Source organism: Dunckerocampus dactyliophorus, chromosome 10 (assembly GCF_027744805.1).
Source record: "Dunckerocampus dactyliophorus isolate RoL2022-P2 chromosome 10, RoL_Ddac_1.1, whole genome shotgun sequence".
Taxonomy (NCBI): Eukaryota; Metazoa; Chordata; class Actinopteri; order Syngnathiformes; family Syngnathidae; genus Dunckerocampus; species Dunckerocampus dactyliophorus.
Window position 1 is genome coordinate 18,814,655 of NC_072828.1, and position 20,025 is coordinate 18,834,679.

At 39.0% G+C, this 20,025-nt stretch overlaps 1 protein-coding gene across 4 annotated transcripts in view; it reads right to left on the reverse strand.

The window, feature by feature from the left end:
* Positions 1-323: 323 nt before the first annotated feature.
* brinp3a.2 (bone morphogenetic protein/retinoic acid inducible neural-specific 3a, tandem duplicate 2) overlaps positions 324-20,025 on the reverse strand; it is a 52,431-nt gene continuing 32,729 nt past the window's right edge. For 2 of the 4 annotated variants that reach the window (XM_054789943.1, XM_054789947.1), the window contains 6 exons: positions 19,630-19,820; positions 10,364-10,469; positions 6,828-7,064; positions 5,376-5,598; positions 2,883-3,225; positions 326-1,977 (listed from right to left, as the gene is read on the reverse strand). In XM_054789943.1, coding sequence (XP_054645918.1) covers positions 1,207-1,977; positions 2,883-3,225; positions 5,376-5,598; positions 6,828-7,064; positions 10,364-10,469; positions 19,630-19,820 — 1,871 coding nt within the window. In that variant the 3' untranslated portion in view covers positions 326-1,206. Of the gene's footprint in view, positions 1,978-2,882; positions 3,226-5,375; positions 5,599-6,827; positions 7,065-10,363; positions 10,470-19,629; positions 19,821-20,025 lie in introns of all 4 variants that reach the window. The other 2 variants (XM_054789945.1, XM_054789946.1) reach the window with 2 other exon arrangements.

Here is a 20,025-nt window from a genome sequence, read left to right on the forward strand (position 1 = left end):
GATTTCAATGAAAATTGTTTTGTATATGTGTAACAAATGCCAGCCTGTGAGGTTGTGCGAGCGTACGTTGGTAAACCTCACTCCCTCTGCCTCAAGAGCTGCGCTGAACACGCGGCCGACAGCCCGGGCTTTTAGTCGTGTGGTCAGCGCCCTCACCTCCCGGTGCGGGCAGGTGCGAAACAGGGCGGGTTACATATGTCGATATGTTGTATTTTCATCAACTTCCCCATTATTGCCAAGCAGTATTAAAATATGAACTTACTGTTCAATGCAAACTGAACTTCCAAATAAAAGCATGGCTGTATTCACCTGAACTATACACTCCTTTATTAATTTTATTTCATTGTCAACCATCGTTGGTGTCGTCAGCCGTCTATGTCGAGCGTTGAGACAGGTGGGTTCCGCTGTAGTTTAAAAGAGTTAAACTCATGTCAAAATTACTAGTGTCAAGTGTAAAATATTTTGTAAAAGGAAAAATCATAACCTTTGTGATGGCCGACAGTGCTTTCCAATAAAATGTTTACTTGTGAGTCAAGATGGGAGAATGAAGAGACAAGAGTGAATCATTTGCTGTGTAGGAGTAGCATGTTACAAAGAATATCAAAATAAAAAGGCACAATACACATCAGCATCTACTTCTGAGTCAATTTAGGCGAGACAATGACATGAAACTAAACATGTATGAAAAATAATCCAACAGCTGGTATATGTTATTTTACTTTGCACATTTTAATATCAACTTATCTACAAAATCTGGACTGACACCACTGTATTCCGGGCTTCATGGAAAGCGCACGCTACGAAAGCAAATAGACATATAAAAATTACAAACCAAAAGACTGCAACATTTTAGCATTAATTTGTCCATTCATTGAGTTTGTCTTGCCAGTAAAAATGAACAGTCTTCAGATATGGTTAGTCAAGTGATATCTGAATTTGTACTGCAGTATAAGTTTTATTTTTAAATACATTGTGCATTTTCTTTTAATCCACTCCATTCTTTGTTATACCACTGCAGGTGGTCTCGGCAAAACAAACAAATGGAGTACATTCTGCAGCAGCCCTCAACTCTAAATTTGCCTTTTTTGGTAATCTATTGAAAGAGGGAACAACTGTAAACAAATGCACCACGAATGGTGCGTTTTACTTAAGTCCAGTAATGATTCTTGTGACAGTTCACAAGTCAGATCGCCCTCCCAGCAGCTGTTAACTGCAAAGCTTAGTGGTTTCATAATCCATTGAACTCGGCAGGCGAGAGCTGAAGGCCTCTAAGGAGGCATGAATGCGAGCCACATCACTGGCAGTCAGTTTAAGTCGGTGTCGGAGAAGACAGGCAAACAGGTCCAATCTCGGTTGACCTTGAGGCGATATCCGGTTAACCTGGTCACGTATTTCCAACAGCTGCAGCATAGCTGTGTCCTGGGAACCTTGTGTATAAGGATAGTCCAGCTGCAGAATCAAGTCACGAATAGCCTCTGGGTCAAAGTGCATACTGTAGCCAAAGACCTGGATGCTGTTGATTTTCATGTAGCCAAGGTTACGCCCAGGATCTGTCATCTCTAAAGGTTCATAATATACACTGTCATTCGCTCCATTTGGTGTCTTTATCCTGCTCCGAAGGTATATGTGGATCGTTTCAAAGAATGTCTTCCACTTGTTACCGAGTGTCAGGGTCCAGTTATAACACTCAAAGGGTAGGTCCAATTTGGTGGCATGCCAGTCAGGAAAATTGTTCTCATTGACTGGGATGTACCAGCTTTCTGAATGGCTCCCTCCGAAGGGGTTGATGTAAAGTGTAAGGGCAGGCTCCAGTGTGCTGTTCTTTGTAAGGCAAATCTGAAGTGATATCCCTAGCAGCATGTGGACCATGTTGGACTTGTATTTGTTACTTTTCAGTGTCAGTAGCATCCTCTTTCTCCATGAGGGGTCAAACCAGCTATTGAGACGCATGTCATTGCTGATGAAAATTGCATGAACCTGACAAGAAAAAGGACAAACAGCACAGACATCCATTCAGTAAGGACTTTGACTTGCATCAACAGTACTACAGTATTTACAAAACCTAAAAATTTTGTGCGGAGGCCCTACCTACCATTCGGGTTGGATGGTGATTTCTGTTTGAATGAATGAATGGACTGTCAAGATGGAGGATTATCCAGGGTGTCCCAAAAAATGTATACACCCTTTAAGCAGCTGATAACTCAATTGTTATTTTTTTTTATTTGCAGGTTAAATCCAGTGGAATGAAAGACAGCAGCCAGACTAAACTTTGAAGAAAGGAAATTCATTCTAAAAAAGCTTGAATGCACACAAATACCAAGGGAATTGTTTTGGGATGTGTGCGATTCCATTGCTAAGACTGAGAAGTATTTGAAAACAACATTTTTAACACAAGTTATTCTGTTCTTGTTATCCTCTTAAGCAAACAAATTCTAAAAGAGTCAGTACCTCACTAGTAAGGTCTTATATTTCTACTTTGTTGATGTTAGCTTTTGTTCTCAGTACTTAATCTTTTTTTAGCCCCTGCTTTTTAAAATAATTATTATTTTGGTGAATAAACTGTTTTGACTTCCCGCATAATTGCATCTGTTTAACCTGTATTCAGCTTCACCTATTCTCATAAAAAACGGATGGGTTCAGCCTTCCGCAAGTACTATATAATAGTCCAAAATTCAGCAAAATAAATTTACAAGATTACTTGTTCTCATTAATTCAATTTACTTGCAAGGAGATTAGGATTTTATTCAACTAAAGTGCTCAAATTTGATTTTACTGTTTAAAATGTTCGTTAAACATCTCATTTTATGTTCTTTTATTGTCTTTGTGACTTAAAACAAGTGAACATAAATGCAGGTTTTTCACTTTCCATAAATATAGAATACCTCAAGCCTACGATCAGCTCTCTGAAGAAGGTAGCCTAGTTCCAAATCTTGGAGGTCTGTTTCAAATCCTAGGTAGTTTTCTGTGGAGTCTGCCACCATTGGTTTACAGGCTCCTTGTAGCAGAGCGAAGCCTTGGTTACAGCTCCCACATCGGGTGTGGTTGTCTGCCGCACACTCTGCACAAGCAGAGCCTTCGCCAACAGAGCAGGGTGGAGGGAGCTGACAGGGGATGTGTTCATATCGACAGCTGCAGCTGTGGAGTTCCTCAGAGAATGCACCAAGCTGATTGTTCTCTGAACAATACAAGATGGACTGGAAATGTCTCAGCCAGTAGGACTGAGACCTGCAAGAGGGAAGGCAGGGAAAGAGACAAAGAACATGAGGAAGACGTTGCAAGAATGGTTACTTTATCATTCTAGTTCCCCAGCTGTCACGTGATCGAAACACATTAACATATTCACAAGCTTTGGGTGAATGCTCGGAATAACAGCCACTCAGTTCTAAACCTGATATACTGTGCTGTCAAGGCAAACTACCAAAGCATGTTTTAAATATCCCTGCTCATAATTGCCATTCATTAAATGTGTCAAAAAGATGTTTTAATGAGCTCTTTATAGTAATATAAAATAAAATAACATAAAAGATAACTTTTACATACCATTTTCAGCGCTTTGCCTGGATAATTTTATAGGGATCATCATTTTACAATTACTCATCGAAATCTATTATAACAAAAACAGTCACCGTCCCCTCCCAAATTAGGATTTTTATAAGATGTAAGAATGTTCTAATAGATGATAACATGGTGACCAGAGTCTTTTCTTTGAGCAGTTAGCAGTTAGCTCCAACTATAGGGTGACTCTCAGACACATAATTCCGGCTGCAGCTTGATTCCTCTTTGTCGCACTTTCTTGACTCCTTTATGGCTCTTATTCTCTTTCTTTACTATGGAGAGGATGCTTAGCAACTAAATAAAAGCTTTTTTTCTTTGATGGTGAGATGAGAGTATATTGTGGCATGTAATGTATGCTAATCTGAAAATGTTTGGAGGCATATTTTCTTTTCTCTAATATTCAATTTTGAAGTACAGAATGAAGTCACTAACACTTACTACAAAGCATGAACAAGGCATTTTACCTTGAGCAGTCGCTAGAAATATACAGTATAGTATACGATAACTTGCAGACATAGATTAGATATACAGCTACAGATATGCATTGCCGTTTATGACAATATATTAATTTGTGTTGCAGTTTTCAGGCCAGATTGACTGTCAAAACAAGTGCTTCCGTGGGCAAACAAACTTTTGTGCCCCAGCACACAACTATGGTGTATTCAAGGGCAGTCAAACAAAGTGCGAAATCTCAAGCTTGACGACCAAATTATCAGTGAAGCATAAACACAAACATGTAAAACTGTGAGCTTTCTAACAGTGGCACATTTGATGTGCATTTTACCTACGTTATCACATAGTTTTCCGCATCTCATTCACAGTAAGTTGGTAATTCATAAATACAGTATGTGACAACAGCATACCCGCGCGACCCTAATGAGGAGAAGCGGCATAGAAAATGGATGGATGGATGGATGCCTTTTCCGCTGAAAAAATGGTTATTTTCAAGAGAGAGAAAAAACAATCTGCATATTTGTGTGGCCGTGAATGATGTGAAACCTATTTATTGAGTATGAACAAAAGCATTTGGATTGATTTGCTTTTTTTCGTTTACTGTTTCGCCAAGTAACCCTGTGGATCTCTGCTTGCCCGCCTCAGAGCTATCCTTGTCAGCAATCAAGCCTTCAGCCGATGTAAAAGCAATGTTAAATGCTCATTGATCCCTTTCATTTATCATTTCTAGATTTTAAACGTTTTTCATGTATGAAAAACTACAATTGTAAAGCTACAAAATAGTATTTTGTGTTAACATTTTTGGGTCTTAGTAACGGATTTATTGTATTTGCATTATTTCTTTTGGGAAAAATGCATTTGGTTAGACTATGTTTCGGTTTGAGTAGGTCCTTCGGGAACGGCTTAATGATGCTAACCGAGGTTCCACTGTATAGCGTTATATTTTTGTAGTGGTTTCGGGCTTTAGCAGAATAATGAAATCAGCCGATGAGAATCAATTCTCAAACACACACACACATGAACGTTAAGTTTTGACATAAGTGTCACAATTTGTCTACAAAAATAAAGAGTTTTTTGAAAGTAACCAAATGTGTGAACAATTACAGTCAAATTTTATAATGTGCCCACTGGCAGTAGCTTGTAAACTCACACTTTACCGAGTCAAATCATTCATGAAGACAACTCAGTTGTGACTCTATACTGTAGCTGTGGCTATAAATGCATGCACATTACAACTGTTTTTCAGTAATAAATAGAAAAAAGTACAAACCAAAACAATAAAAATAGATAAGCTTAAGAAAAACATACTGAAGAGAGAATTGTGGGGAAAATAAAGCAGCCAGTATGTGCTCAATGATTTTGCTCACTTCTCTCTCGGTAGGCGAACTTGTGGCTGTTGGTGGCATCGTTTACTTAAACTAAAGAGCTTGAAGATGACTCTCTCAGCATGCTTGGCAAGGACCCGCATGCTGTTCTCCAGCTGCTCATATCTCCCGTGGAACAAGTTGTCAAGTGACCACAAGTGTTGGATCGTGGACATGTTCAGGAAATGGGTTTGGGGCAGCCTTGCATAAAATGCCTTGAATTCATCTGCAACAACAAAACAAGCATAATGTCGATCTCGGGACAGACCTTTTTTTAGTTGAACAAATCACTCTGAATGAAACATGTCGATTTTCAGACATTTTCAACAATTCCATGTTTCCAAAGGGAGTCTTTTGGGGAGGGCTTTTCTCTGTTCTCCTGTAAATATGGTCCAGTCTACAAAGCAATGTCTCTTGAGGCCTGGTTGGATGAGTTGTGTGTGGAATAACTTGACTGGACTGACATCAATCCAACAATTACAGGACCAACTGGAACAGTGTATTAAGCCCTACTATTCCACATCTCTTAAATTAATCTGTCAAAGCTGGACCCTGAAAATGACACACTGGATGCCACTCAAACAATTTCTATGTATTTATGTTTTCCAACTTTTTGAAAGCCAACCACAGTTCTATGTGTAATCCTGACTTGTAATACACTTGATTACCACAGTCTTTGCTTGTGACAAAGTGATTTTTTTAAACAAGAGCTTAGGTGCAGGGTAGCAGTCATTGCTTTCATTCTCAGCCGTTGAACACTACCTGAGCTCTTCTAGTGATTAGATAGGAATATGGAAATCACTGACAGCCCTTGCTGCATGACATAATGACACCTTGGATGTGTGTATTCTGGGCATGCGCCTGACCTCTCTTTACTCCCAACTATTAAAACATAAACTTTAAAAGTAATTGCACTTAGCGATATTTCAGATGAGGGGTGACAAAAATGACACCCATTTGATTTTGCCTGCGTAATAATCACCTTGGCTGGATGACCGAGCACAGCAATAATAACCAAACATTATTCTAAGAGCCTCCATTCAAACAATGTTTCCACAGCAATATTAACATTTAGACAAGCAATAAATGGGTTTTATGGATGATTAATCTCCTCCTAACATACTGTAAACTACTTGAGGCAAAAGCTGTGGATGTTGTTTTGTTTTTTAGTCTGGTTCTGTCGTGTTTTGAATTTGTTTATGCATAAATTTCACCAAGACAAAAGTTTCACAACTACTTCTAGTTCACCTTTGTTGAAGAGCAGGGACGAACATAAGATGAAAAATATGACACTGACGGTACAACACTTATCAATTCATATTCTGTCCCTTTCATATGAATAATTTATATGGTGGAAGTTTGATTTCCCTGCAAGTGTTCACAGCAAGGCATGAATATGAAGGCTATATTGCATGAGGAGGCGAGAATTGATTATCCTCATGGGGATATTCCTACCTGATTCCTCAAAATCTTTGTAAAGCTGCCCCCATGTCTCTGTGATTCTCTCCAGACTCTCCTCCATGGCTTGGATGTCCATATATGGACAGTTGCATTCTGGGAACTTGGCGTCACAGCTGCACCAGCAGTCATTATCCTTGCAGACAAATTCCCCTTCACCATTACAGGCTATGTAGCTGAGAGCAGCTTGCACAAAACCTTCTCTCAAGTAGCCTGGAAGGATTACTTGCAAACCTGTGTGAAACCAACCTTGGTTTAGTGCAATGCTCAATGACACTGAAAGTCACTCAATACTTCTGTGAGTTCTCGTTGTATACCACAGCGTTCTTTCACAGTCCACAGCATTACTGAAAATGGACGAATGGACACTTAAGCCTGGTGGCAGTGCAGTTTTGACTGAAACCAATGGAATCTATAAAATGGTTCCGTCATCTGTAGTTACCATACAATTATAGTGGACGTTGTAAAGAAACATGTTTTATAAACAGATTTTAGTAAGATGCTGCACAGTTACTAGAGTAAACTAGTACCACCATAATAATAAATTATAGTCATCCCTTGCGCCATAGCGGTTTGAATATCCCGCCCTCATTCTATCACCTTTTTTCAAAAAATAATTAATTAATTAAAGATCGCTGTTTCGTGGTTGAATATGGTTAATATTATTTTTAAACATGTCTATATTTAAGCACATTGTACATATTCATAGCCTAAATTAAACGTTATCAAGCATAAAAATGGCAAAATGAACGAAAATACAAATCAACATCCAAAAGATGTGATATGAAGTGCAATACAATAACTGTGACTTGTCTGCGCTTTTAAGAAGGCCGCTGACGTGTTTGACGTCTGGTTCGAGTTGACTGTTAGCTGAGTGCTAGCTGCAGGTTAGCAGTTTAGAGAGTGGCTGACAGCAGCTCCAGTGTGAATGTTCACTGCATGTGTTCTCTCCTTGTTTAATAAAGCGATTGAAATCAGTGGCAGTAGAGTAGTATTCTACACTGGTCTCCAGGTGTCAGTAGCATTAAATTGATGAGACTACAGCCACCAGGAAGCACGGTGCTGTACTAACTGCCAACTTGTTCGTCATTTATGTCTAAGATGGCTTATTTGACTATAATGGGTACTACAAGTGTAAAGGTGACTATAGGGGTGTTATTTCATGTCTACAGGGCTGTAATAATGGTAAAAAAAATTATTTTGACAGGTTTTCTATGCTCTAACTACATAAATATTAAATGTATTAACATGAAATCCTACTTATCACTTATCACGATTGGGTCAGAAACCAAATTAACTGCGCTAAATAAGGGATGACTGTATTCCCTACATTTAGATCCACCAACTTGTTGGCTATTCTTGTTGACATTTTCAGTCAGTGATTCCAAGTACCTCTGAATATCCTCTTCTGCAAATACGCACAAATGTCTGTTTATACAGTATATTTAAAAAATAAATCATTATTTAACGCTTGGGTTCTCTATGTGAGGCCTTGGAGCTTGAGAGTTCTGCGCAAGAGCTTCTCGAACCATCCAACTATTGGCACCACTGTTACCCACAAAACCCACATACTCTAGGTGTTCCTTCAGCCCTTTATGGTCCTTTTTCCTGATCTTGCTATCACTTGGGATTGCTACATCCATCGCCTTCTACCTTCTGATGTTTATCTACCACCACTATGTAAGGTTAGAAGTCCCACAGTATCTTGGCCTGGTTGTTCTCAACTAGCTTCTTCGGTGTCTGCCATCTTGAATACGGAGCTTCCAGTAGATAGCTATTGGGTACAGATGTTCCAGTACACTAAGCCTGCAACCTGGTTATGCAGCTCCATGCATGACTTGCCTGCCAGCAACTTACACCCTGTCTCTGGGGCTTCTTTGCACAGCCTGCAACTCGGGTCGTGTCTGATGCGGTCGAGCCCGGCTTTTATTGATCTTGTGTTTTGAGCCTGTTCTTGTGTTGCCGTGATTAGTGCTTCTGTGCTATCTTTCAGACCAGTCTTTTCCAGCCACTGGTATTTTTTTTTCCGATGTCAGCCAACTCTTCAATTATCTGATTACTGGTATGGCATAGGCGTTAATGGTCTAGATCTTATTCTTGCCGTTCAGCTGACTCTTCAGTATCTGCAACACCCTCTGTAGGTATTTGGCTGTGCCTGACCTCCGAGCTGCCGCTTTATGCCATTTGCTTGAGGAATCCCCGGGTATGGTATGGTATGTTTACTTGTTTCAGACATGCTTAATAAAGTTACATGAAGGAACAGCGGATGGTCACATTTGCAGGAATACCCCATGTCAATTAGTGATAATTCATTCAAACCATAACTTTTACTTGTTGACACAATATTCCACTTTCCATAGTCACATTTGCATAATTTTTACATTTTTCATTTTTGCTGTTTAGCTCCTTCCTTATATGATTCAACATCACAATTATCTCCTGTAGTGTACCTGGTTCCTGGCTTCCTCCCATGTCTTCCTCTGTAGTTGCGGGGCCAGAAATGGAAGCCCTTTTTCTAGGCATTACTAACATTGGTAATCAACACCTTTGAAGATCAGACGTTAGCAACAATTAGCTTGCCTTGTTAACGATTGTCCGCACTCAACGTTTTTTTTAGACGGTACAAGCTATAGTGGTGTCAGTAAACAGATCTGTAATTATAGTTAAGATCTGTGGGCAGGAAAAGTGCCAAAATAGTGCCAAAACTTTGAGATTGATGCAAAGCTTCTTTCAGTCCATCCACACAGGAAGTGACACCACAAAAAAGTATTTGGGGCAATCCTGCACATCTGTCATTTTGCCTTCAGGCAGTTCAACCCTTCAATTGTGAGCATCTTTCTTCATCTAGATAGCATTCACCCACACTTATCTAGTCTGAATGACTTTACAGTGTCATTGCTGTATATCCTTATGAGGTGAATCAGGGAGTCAATGTCACACTTGTTCTTGGCATACAGCTTGATGTCATTCCATCTAGTGGAAGTGGCTGATCGTTGTTCCAATTTGGAACCAATACCCAAAGCCAGTGGTTATAATCTTACTGGAGGAGTCCAGGAATACGTAGAAACAGTAGAGGAGCAGAACATCTCCTTGAAATATGCCACATTTGATCCTCATCTGTGCAACTGCCTTTGGGTTGACCTCCAGTGTTGTCTTCCACAGCCTCGTTGATTTCTTCATGAAGGTCCCTAGCTTCCTGTTTATGCACTCCAGTATACATGTCTGTGTCTTTGAGCCGTAGGCTATCTTGTCATCAACCCAGGAAGTGCCCAGGTTGCCGTTTCTGGTCTTACAGTCTTGGGCGATTGCCCTGGCAACCAGGCACTGGTGTTATTAATAATACCTTTCTGTGCTCTAGCTATGGATTGATCCGTAAAACTAATCACTTTGGTCGCTATAATATAGGAGATTCCATTTGGTGAGGCAGGTTATAAGTCGCTATAGGCCATGTTGGCCCTATATATACAGTATATATATATATACTGTATACTGTATATATATATGTTCATAAAAAAATTTGAAACAAAACTAACCTTGCAGCTGGACCTTGTTTTCAGGGCTCTGAACCAGTACAGAGCTAACAGAGTCAAGGTTGTCATAGTTACTGCATCCAAGCGGACCTGTGCGAGTTTCTGTCACCTGGGAGACAAAAATCCCCAAAAACATCAACACTAAGTTTACCCACATTTTTGTTCTATTAACAAACAAGTTAAACACTGATTTCAATCTTTTCTACAAGGAACACGCATTGGTAACCAAATATTTGAGCAATTATGTAAAATGTGTGTTTCCTACAATAAGGTTTTTGCTAGAGGAAAGCTTCCATGGCAAACATATATGCTGGGTATTAAAAGTTTGAGTCTTGCATTCATCTTGTTAACTGACAAAGTACACATCAATAAGGTGCAAATATATCAATGAAAAAAATGTGACTTTATGGAATCTCACAGTGAAGAATGAGTATGTGTGACATTAATACAGTAGCTCCCCATTGTGTGTTCAGTTTAAATACATTGTCTATTACCATATGTTTGATGTAAAGCATAAGATGGTTTACTCAGCAAAATGTATGCATGAGAGATGTGTTGCTGTTATTTTTCAAAGTTAATACACATAGTAATAATAATGCACACCTTTTTTTGTCTTAATCACTTATTGTGGATGTTTCAGCTGAACTTTGGCACAGAGCAGCTTCAGCACAGCCGCCTCTTTCACTTCATTTACAAGAGGAGAGCTTTGTTTTTTTGTCTTGCTTGTGTCATGGTGGGTAGCACCTAACTGATTCTCATTATTCTTTCTTTGTGGTTGCGAGACAGCATACTTTGTTCAGCCACTTGTCCTGATCATGCTTGTCGGGGCCCAGTTGGTGTAAAATGACAGATGGATGAGTTAAAACAATGAGGGTCAGTCGATCTGTAACCAGCATAAATTGTGGAAGAGCAATGGAAGTCAAATGGGTTGCAGAGAAAAAGAGCACTGTATAGGGCCTCCTAATCATCAAAGCATGGTCCAAAATTGTTCAGAACAAATACACATGAACAGGGACAGGATTTGTGAGAAAAGTTTAATTTGTCTGCAATTCTTTTCCAATAATATTTCAATCACATCATAAATCCCCTGCGTCCCTCATGATAGAGTTTAATGCTGACATGAATGTCAGGAAATTAGATACAACACTAGCATTCACAACACGTGAATATTTGAAACAGGTATTATTTGATAAGCTATACGATACGGCGTATGGCAAAACACTGACTGATGAGCGAAGCATTCAATTTCCGGTTTGCAAAGCAGCTTTTATCATAATAAAAGTAAGGGATTAATAATGCATGCTGCAACATTATTGGGCAAATGGTTGAATGAGATAATTAAAGTGCTACCGTGCTTAAAGTAGTCTGGCTATTTATTTAAATCACTGCAAGACAAGTGCAGAAATTAAAATATTTTAGTTATTAAAAATTGAAAAAAATAATACAGTGACTATAACATACCGTCAACCTTCAGTTTTCATACGCCCCAGTATGATTAGGTTTTTGTCTAAAATTTTCATTAAAATTTTGTCTTAGTTTTCAGACTCTTTCTTGGTTTTCGTAAAATATTGTACTTAACAAACTAGTTTGTGGTGTCCTATACTGTATTGTTCTGTGAAATCAAATGAATCACCCTGTGCGTTACTGACTCACTGCATTTTGCCAGCAATTTGACAAAGAAGGTGAGAAACACTATTGAATTCGATCTTAAAGTCTGCAACAACAATAAGTTCCACACAGTCATCATTTAGAGTTGTTTTGCATTGTTTTCTGAAAGTAACACTATGATTCTTGTTGACAAAATTTATTTTTTGCTAATTTTTTTGGTGTCTGGAACAGATTCATTTGCTTTACATTATTTTCTATGGGAAAATTGCCTTGGTTTTTGTACGTTCAGGTTTTCATCTGACCATTTGGAAGGAATTAATGACGAAAACAGAGGTTCCACCGTATTGTTATTTTAAAGAGACAGTGAAAATTTTTAAAAATTAAAAATGCAAAAGCCACTGTCGCTCAGCACATTGCTAAATGAGATCATCAAAGTGATACCATGCTTTAAGGAAAACTGCTTTTTATGGGAATTTTGCCCATTATTCACAATCCTGATGCGAGACAAGAACACACTTGTCTCTTTTCTGTGCGTTTTCAATATTGAAAAACTGCTAGCATGAGGCAGCTAATAATGCATGTACTGGGGATTCACCTATTCCACTTATAAAGCCGTATAATAAAAAACCTCCAACATTTATATATACATGCTGTGACCTTGTAGTGTTATCATTTAACACTAGTGCTAAATGTTTGTAAATGGACAAAATAAGACCATAATAAAACAGTCACTTACAATGTCCGCTTTCACTGGGACGCCGACAAATGGGATGGCTGTATCTTTCAGCACAAGACTTGTGCTCCCCGTTGAGCTGGTAAATTCAGCATAGTCCTCAGGTAAAAAATGCTGAGAGCAAACGAGTATCTCTAGCTGAGTCTTCCTAGTGATGTTGTCGGGCTGAGAGCCAGCATCCACTGCATTCTTACAACCTTCTACTATACGCATGCAAGGCATGATTTATAACCTCGCGTTAACTTTTCCAAAATCACAGGCAACGCAACAGCTCCAGTAGGTAACATTCCCTCTCGGTAGTGGCCTGAGATGCTGTGAATGAGTTGCTGTGAGCGAGGCGCTGTCACTACGCAGAAAAGTAGTTATTCGGTATTAGCTCCTACAATAACAACTGCTGTAGCTTGGTTAGTATGCAGAACACTTTATGTAAAAGGAACATTGTTAGCGTTTTTTTGGAAGGTTTTTTAGAGGGTGTTGTAGGCAAAGTAGGTGACTCCCCATTTGTGCATTGTTAGCTGCCTTGTGCTAGCTGTTTTTCCTCTCTTTAGAACGCCTAGAAAAAGGAAAGATGTGTGTTCATGTCTCATGGGGATTGTGGATGATGGGCAAAATAAAAAAAAAAAGTGTAGTTTTCCTTTAAAGTAGTCTGAACATTTCCAAAGAGGAAGAGCAGTGCAGTAAGAAAAACTAAATTATTGAAAAATGGAAAAGCAAATATGGTGACAATAACATACTGTTAGTTCCAGTGTTGTAACGATGTAAGAAATTCCAGTAATGGGTAATCTAATTAACTCCTAGCAGCATAGTGTGTTCTACAACGTATCTACAACTTCCACATCCTCTCCACACCCACACGTCACTTCCTCATTCCCCACCATCAAATGTGGTCCATTCACGGACATTGGCACTAAAAAAAATCAACACAAAACACAAGCAGATCGTTCCATTAGCATTATGGTTAGTGCAGATATTCAAAGGTTTTTTAAACAAGTAACACAATAATTACTTTCACTGGTAAATAATTAGGAATTAGCAATTACTCTTTTGCGAAAGTAACTACTAACTACATCTATGGCTATAACTTAGAATTTAAAAATTAAACGCACAAGCCAAATAGCCAGATTATGGATACGTGATTTGCTCCATGTTACAACGTTTTAAAATGTATATGTATGCATGTATTTATTAAATTCGCTTAAATTCGTTTCTCAACACTTCAAGGTTGTTCAAGAGGTATGGATCCACCCCACAGAGTGCTTCAGTTATGTTTGGAGAAAAGGTCACACGATTGACTGATGATTTCGTAATGTGTATTCTTCTATCATGATGCAGAAACATCCATGAATTCACATTTATTTTAACAGTGTTCAACATATTGATAGGGCACTTTTTTTAACTGTATCATGTTAAATGAAGCAATGATTTAATATTTCCTTCAGGCAATCTACTTTGATTATGTGACATACTAATATTTCAATATATTTTCGTATTATTTTATAGATGACTGTATTTTGGATAGACAGCCAGAGCAGTATCAACATTCATTTGAATGTAGTAATTATGCTGTATAGTCCCTCCCCACTTTGTGGTTTGAACATTGTGCCCTCACTCTATTATGTTTTTTTCCAATATAAATTCATTAATAAATTACCACTGTTTCATGGTTGACTACAGCCTATTATTACTCAAAAATATGCATATTAAGCAAATTTTATGTATTCATGACCCGGATTTAGTATAAAAAAGGCTGAATGAATTTAAATACAGTTTAAAGGATTAAAGGACGTTGATGAACTGTAGTCTACACTGGCCACCAGGGGTCACTAGCAACAAGCACCAAACTTGGTTGCTGTCAAGAATTATTGCTGGGTTTAATTATATCACAACAGGCACAATAATAACAATAATAGTCAACGTCATCATCATCATCAATCGTAATAACACTAGTACTGTTTTGGCCGTAATCCAGCTAAAACTCAACTCTGACTCGCCGACGTCACTTCCTGTCCACGTCTGGAAGACATTTATTGAAACACACACACTTATTTATGTCTTATTTATGTCTTAAATGGGTAATTTTCTCTGATTATATCTACAATATGGGTGTAAAGGTGACTGTAGGGGTGTTATTGTATGTCTAGAGGGCTCTAATAATATTAAAAACTGTATCTAGAAGGTCGTAAAAGTCGTATTCTATGCCTTAACTATGAAAATATTTTATTTCTAAATAATTAATTTGTGGAAATTCACCTATTGCCGTCGGGTGTGGAACCAATTAACCACGATAAACAAGGGATGACTGTATTCATTTTTGTATGACTTTGTATTTCCTAATGTCTTCCCAAAGGTAGAGTGTATCACGCTCAATGTTGCCATGATGTCTTTAAGTTTGTGTTTTCCCCTTCTACCGGTTGTGTTTTGTGTTTCCTTTTACTAACCCCTGTTTCTGGTGCCGCATGGAGCCACGAGTCACACCTGCTGTCTATCATTAATCAGCACCCGATTTAGTGTGGGAGACTGCGACAGGAAGATGTTAGATCGTTCTTGGTTGTCGAGTGTTTCCTCATGTCCCTGCCGATTCTGATGTTCCCTGCAGCTCTTCTTCACCTCATGGTGCTGTATGTAATTATTGCCGTCTGGCAACCTGCCTTGTGGTTTTGCCTGTCCTCATATTTTTGAGCTCTATAGCTTGTAGCCTCTTGCCATTTTTTCCGACGCTCTTTTTGTGCTACATTTTTCCCTGTATCATGCTAGTTTAATCTAGCCTGTAGACTCTGACTGTTCTATTCTTCAGTTACAGTTAAAGGTTAGCACATTTAGGTTATGGCCAAACAAAGCAAAAGCCTATACAATTGTGTTTTTTAAACTGCATGTAAAACTTCAGCTGCTGAATGCTCGTCAATGCCACTAAAGAGGATTGACACCAAGCATGTAGTAGTAGTAGTAGTAGTAGTACTTTATTAATCCTACAGCAGGGAAATTCACCTGATGTAAGATGTAAGACAATCAATAAAGCAATGAAACACGTGAGTATGATTGTCAGACAATAATGGGTTAAAATGCTATGTTCATGAATTTGTTTATTTTGTCCGAAATATATTTTTCCTCCCTGTGTTTCCACTCATGCCAAACTGCACAGGAAAATAAAGTTTACATTACATTTGTCTACTTGCTGTTATAGTCTAGACAACAATCTCTAAGTGAAATCTTTTAATGTGTATTTCTTTGCCATCAGCTGAGTACATCTGAGTCTCAAAACACAAAATGACTATATAAAACAGTGAAATCCTGCTGTCTCGTTCAAACATTTTGTCTTGTATCACCAAATGTATCGGCAAATGCAGCCCATGTCAGGTGGGTGGATCTCACTCCATTAAGGCAAAGGACATGTCAAATCATAACAAGAATATTATGTATACTAGCTGCTGTTAGAGAGCTGAAGTTATTTTTCTTCTGAAAAAAAAAAAGTTTCTGTTCGGCATTGTGGCTTCTTTTCAAGATCCCATATTTCACAGTCATCTTTCGGTGCACCATATCAGTAATGTGGGCATTTCTTGCAAAATGAGCTTCAATTTCACCTTTGCATGCTGACAGCAGGGGGGCTGTGCTTCGCCTCTCTCCTTCCTTCCTCATCTTTGATTTTAAATGTATGCAGAGAACGCTTAGAGGGATCTGTTCTGCTACTGTGTGGGTCACTGCCCCGTGGAAATGACATACAAGAGTGAGGGAATTATTCCCCTTTCACTCGTTTCTAAAAGTGATGGAGGTGAATCGCTGTCTCGTATGCTCTTTGCACTGCGCGCCTGTCAGTTACGCCAGATGACTGCCTTCAGAGCGCGTGTCATGGAGGTCCGAGGCACTGCAAGTTTTCTCTCCAACCAGTTTCTCCAGCAGGTGATGTAATTGATGAGCTCCTTCCCTCAAACTGAAGGAGATGTTGATCATTAAAATCACCTGCTTTAGTGACTGGCTGGAAAGAAAACCTGCACTGTATCGGCCCTCCAGGGCAGGAATTTGACATCCCTGCTTGAAGATGCACTCTTTCTGCATTTCTCCATCTATTGTAGCTACAAAAATGAATACATTCTAGACCAGGGGTCACCAACGTTTTTCCTTGTGTGAGCTACTTTTACAAAATGAAAATGGCCAAGAGCTACTCATTTTTGTAACATTTATTTTCAGAGCTTATTTTAAACCTAAACAAAGCGAATATGCTTGTTTTACCAGAACATGAACAAAATGCCGGTGTCCACAACTCACATTTTGTATTTCAGAATGCATTTCTTTCTACTTTTCTTTCATTATTAACTGAAAACCTGAATGAAAAGCAGGCTTGCGGGCGCCTCATGTGGTCGTGGGGGGCTTCCTGGTGCCCGCAGGCACCACGTTGGTGACCCCTGTTCTAGACAAAGCATCGGTTTCTGCTCCTCAGACGTGCCCACCAAGCAAGCAGTAAAAGAGATCCGACCTTCTCTAACAAAGTACAGACACAGCACTGATATACATTCTACAAGAAGGCTGATTCAGGTTCCACTACAGCAGCCAACACATCACACGCTCAATGTGTCTGTGTTCTGCGGAATGAAAAAGGCCGAAAGGAGGGTCACCCTCTCCTCCGTCACCCTAATTGCGCTGTGCTACCTGAAGGTGACAACCGGTGGCACCAACCTGTCACCGGCACTGTTTCACAAGATTCATTTATCTTCCCTTCACCATATGTGCTCATCAGTGCTTCCTGCTGACTCAGTGTGCTGCTGGAGATTAAATCTTATCATGAGCACACTGATAAAAAGTGCCATCTTCATCCTGTCATTCTTAAAGCTGCCATTAAAGTAATTGTTCAGAAGAAACGTAATTGCAAAAACCAGCATGCTTCTTTCACTGCTCATCTTTGTCTCTCTCCATTTCTAAAGTAAATCACGGCCAGACACTGAACTTCCATTCTCTTGTTAACAAATGCCGACAACATCAGTAGCATGAGGATAGGATACAGCAAGACGCATTATATGATTTCTCAATCAAGCAATGGGTGCAATTCTTTCAGTCAAAAAAGAGGTTACATGAGACTTTTCTCTGGTTAGTTTCCACGTAGCTCCAGATGACAGTAAGATGCCTCTGTGATCTTATATTAGCAGAATCATGTATTCTGTAAACACTTTCAATTCGAGACAGTCATCATTCATTGAATAGAGATGAACCAAGCATATGGTATTGCTATTCTCATTCTTGTCCTATTGCACATAGGTGAAGATACAATACAAACCACAATTTGTAAAGTGTTTCGAACAAAGCATCCTAAAGTGTCAGAAAAGCTATGCAAAATGAGATGAGTGCATTTGTGAAGAGAGTCTTGTTCTGTACAGCTGCTAGGTCCAGGGCCTGGACACCGTCCGCCAACTCAGGACAGCTGTTCTAAACGATTAACTTCACAGTTGCGTTACACACAGGATCAGTAAGAAATATTATTATTATACTCTAATAATAACTATAAGACAAAAATGTATGAATTATTATGAACATTAATTACATACAAAAATTTGAGCAAGCAGATACTAATATCTTTACACATAAACAAGCATTTAAAATGTTACTTAAAACTTTGCTTTTATGCAGTTCACTTTACATTATTAGGGCACACGCACAGAGCAATAGCATTGCAGAGGCCTCGTTAGTTTCTTTTCATTTTTCATTTATATTTTTATATGCTCAATGGGTGGGTGGCATGTTCAGTGAGTATGCTGATCATGCAAGAACTGGGATGTTTTCAGCTTCTAGGAATTGCGCAATAACGCTGTCTAATCAGCATCTTGGTATGCCACACCTGCTCGGTGGATGACTTATGAATGCTCACGAACATGTACCTGTGAACAATATTTGAACGAGATAGACCTGTTGTATACATAGACAAAGTTTGATGTCTTTGAGTTCAGCTCTTGAAAAATGGGAGCAAAAACAAGTGTTGCGTTTATATTTTTGTTGAGTGTATTATCTAGTACGGATTTTGAACACATCCGGAAATTCCCCCCAGGAGAACCAGGTTTTTGCAAAATCTGTAATTTTTTGTTTTTCACTTCCTGCTACCACTATGTGTGGTTGTGACTCAACAAAACTGACATGTGAGTGTCTTCAACCTCTCGCACAATATATTTGGTCAAGCATTTGGTCATTCATTTGGCCGAAGTCTAAAAAAAAGAAATACAAAAACAAAAGAAACAAAGAAATTTCAAGGGGGCATCTGCAATGGTATTGCTTGGTGCGTGGGCTCCAGTAATATAAAGCGTACTGTAAAGGCAAAGCAAATTGTCAACTTTTTACCATAAGGGAGTCAATGGGGCATTGTGGCAAAGAAGGCCATACAGTTGATCAGATGTCACCCAAAATTTATATAGCAAGTAAGAATCCAAACCTGAGTAATACGGTGGGTTTCTCAAGTGTGCCCCTCCCAGCACAAAAAAACCCAACAAAAAACGGTTTCACTACACTCTTCCACACTCTCGTGTGGTAGGCATGTCTCGCATGAGAAGACCTAGAAAAAAAACATGCTGAATATGCACAGAAAGTGTGCAATTTTAGTTTGAAGTAACCATTTTGAGGATTTCTAGGATTCATGCCGGAATGAACTCTTCCTCTGGATTTCACCCTATTACTACCAAATCTGAACTTTCTTATACTAGACAAATGGGACCATCTGAATTGCTGACCTTTTTGAGGTTTTCTCCAACTATGTGGGAGTGGCATTGCATCAGATTTTGATGACTCGCCATGAAACATGAAATGAAATCTCCAATGATGCAGCTCCACAAGGTCAGAGCTTGAACAATTATTTTTGTGTGATGAACGTCCTGCCCTGAACATATTGATATGCTGATTTTCTTAATGAGTCACAGCCCCGTAATTGTTGCTAATGTCCGGAGTAAAATAGTCTTACCTTGATGGCAGTTGAGGCGATCTGGACGTGATGCAGTTTGCGCAGGGTGCTCTCCCTGTCGATGAAGTATGAGGCAGCCAGCTGGTGTAGAGCCTCCAGAGTGACAGTGGTTGAATTACCCAAGTAATCGCTCACCTCTCCTTTTTTGCTGAGTTTTCGCTTGTCAACAAATATTGTCAAGGCTTCTTCTCCTGCACAAAAAGAAAAAATGATCATTTAAATGGGCAACACTTTTGTTGTTGTCGTTTTCTTTAAACTGACTGTAATTAATCTTCATTATATGATTAAGCATAACTTTAACAACCACCATTTGCTGAATTCCAGAGAAGATGCGTAAATGAACATAAATATGGGGTAAAAGCACAAAAGTAGCCAGCAGTGACACAAATTTGAAAA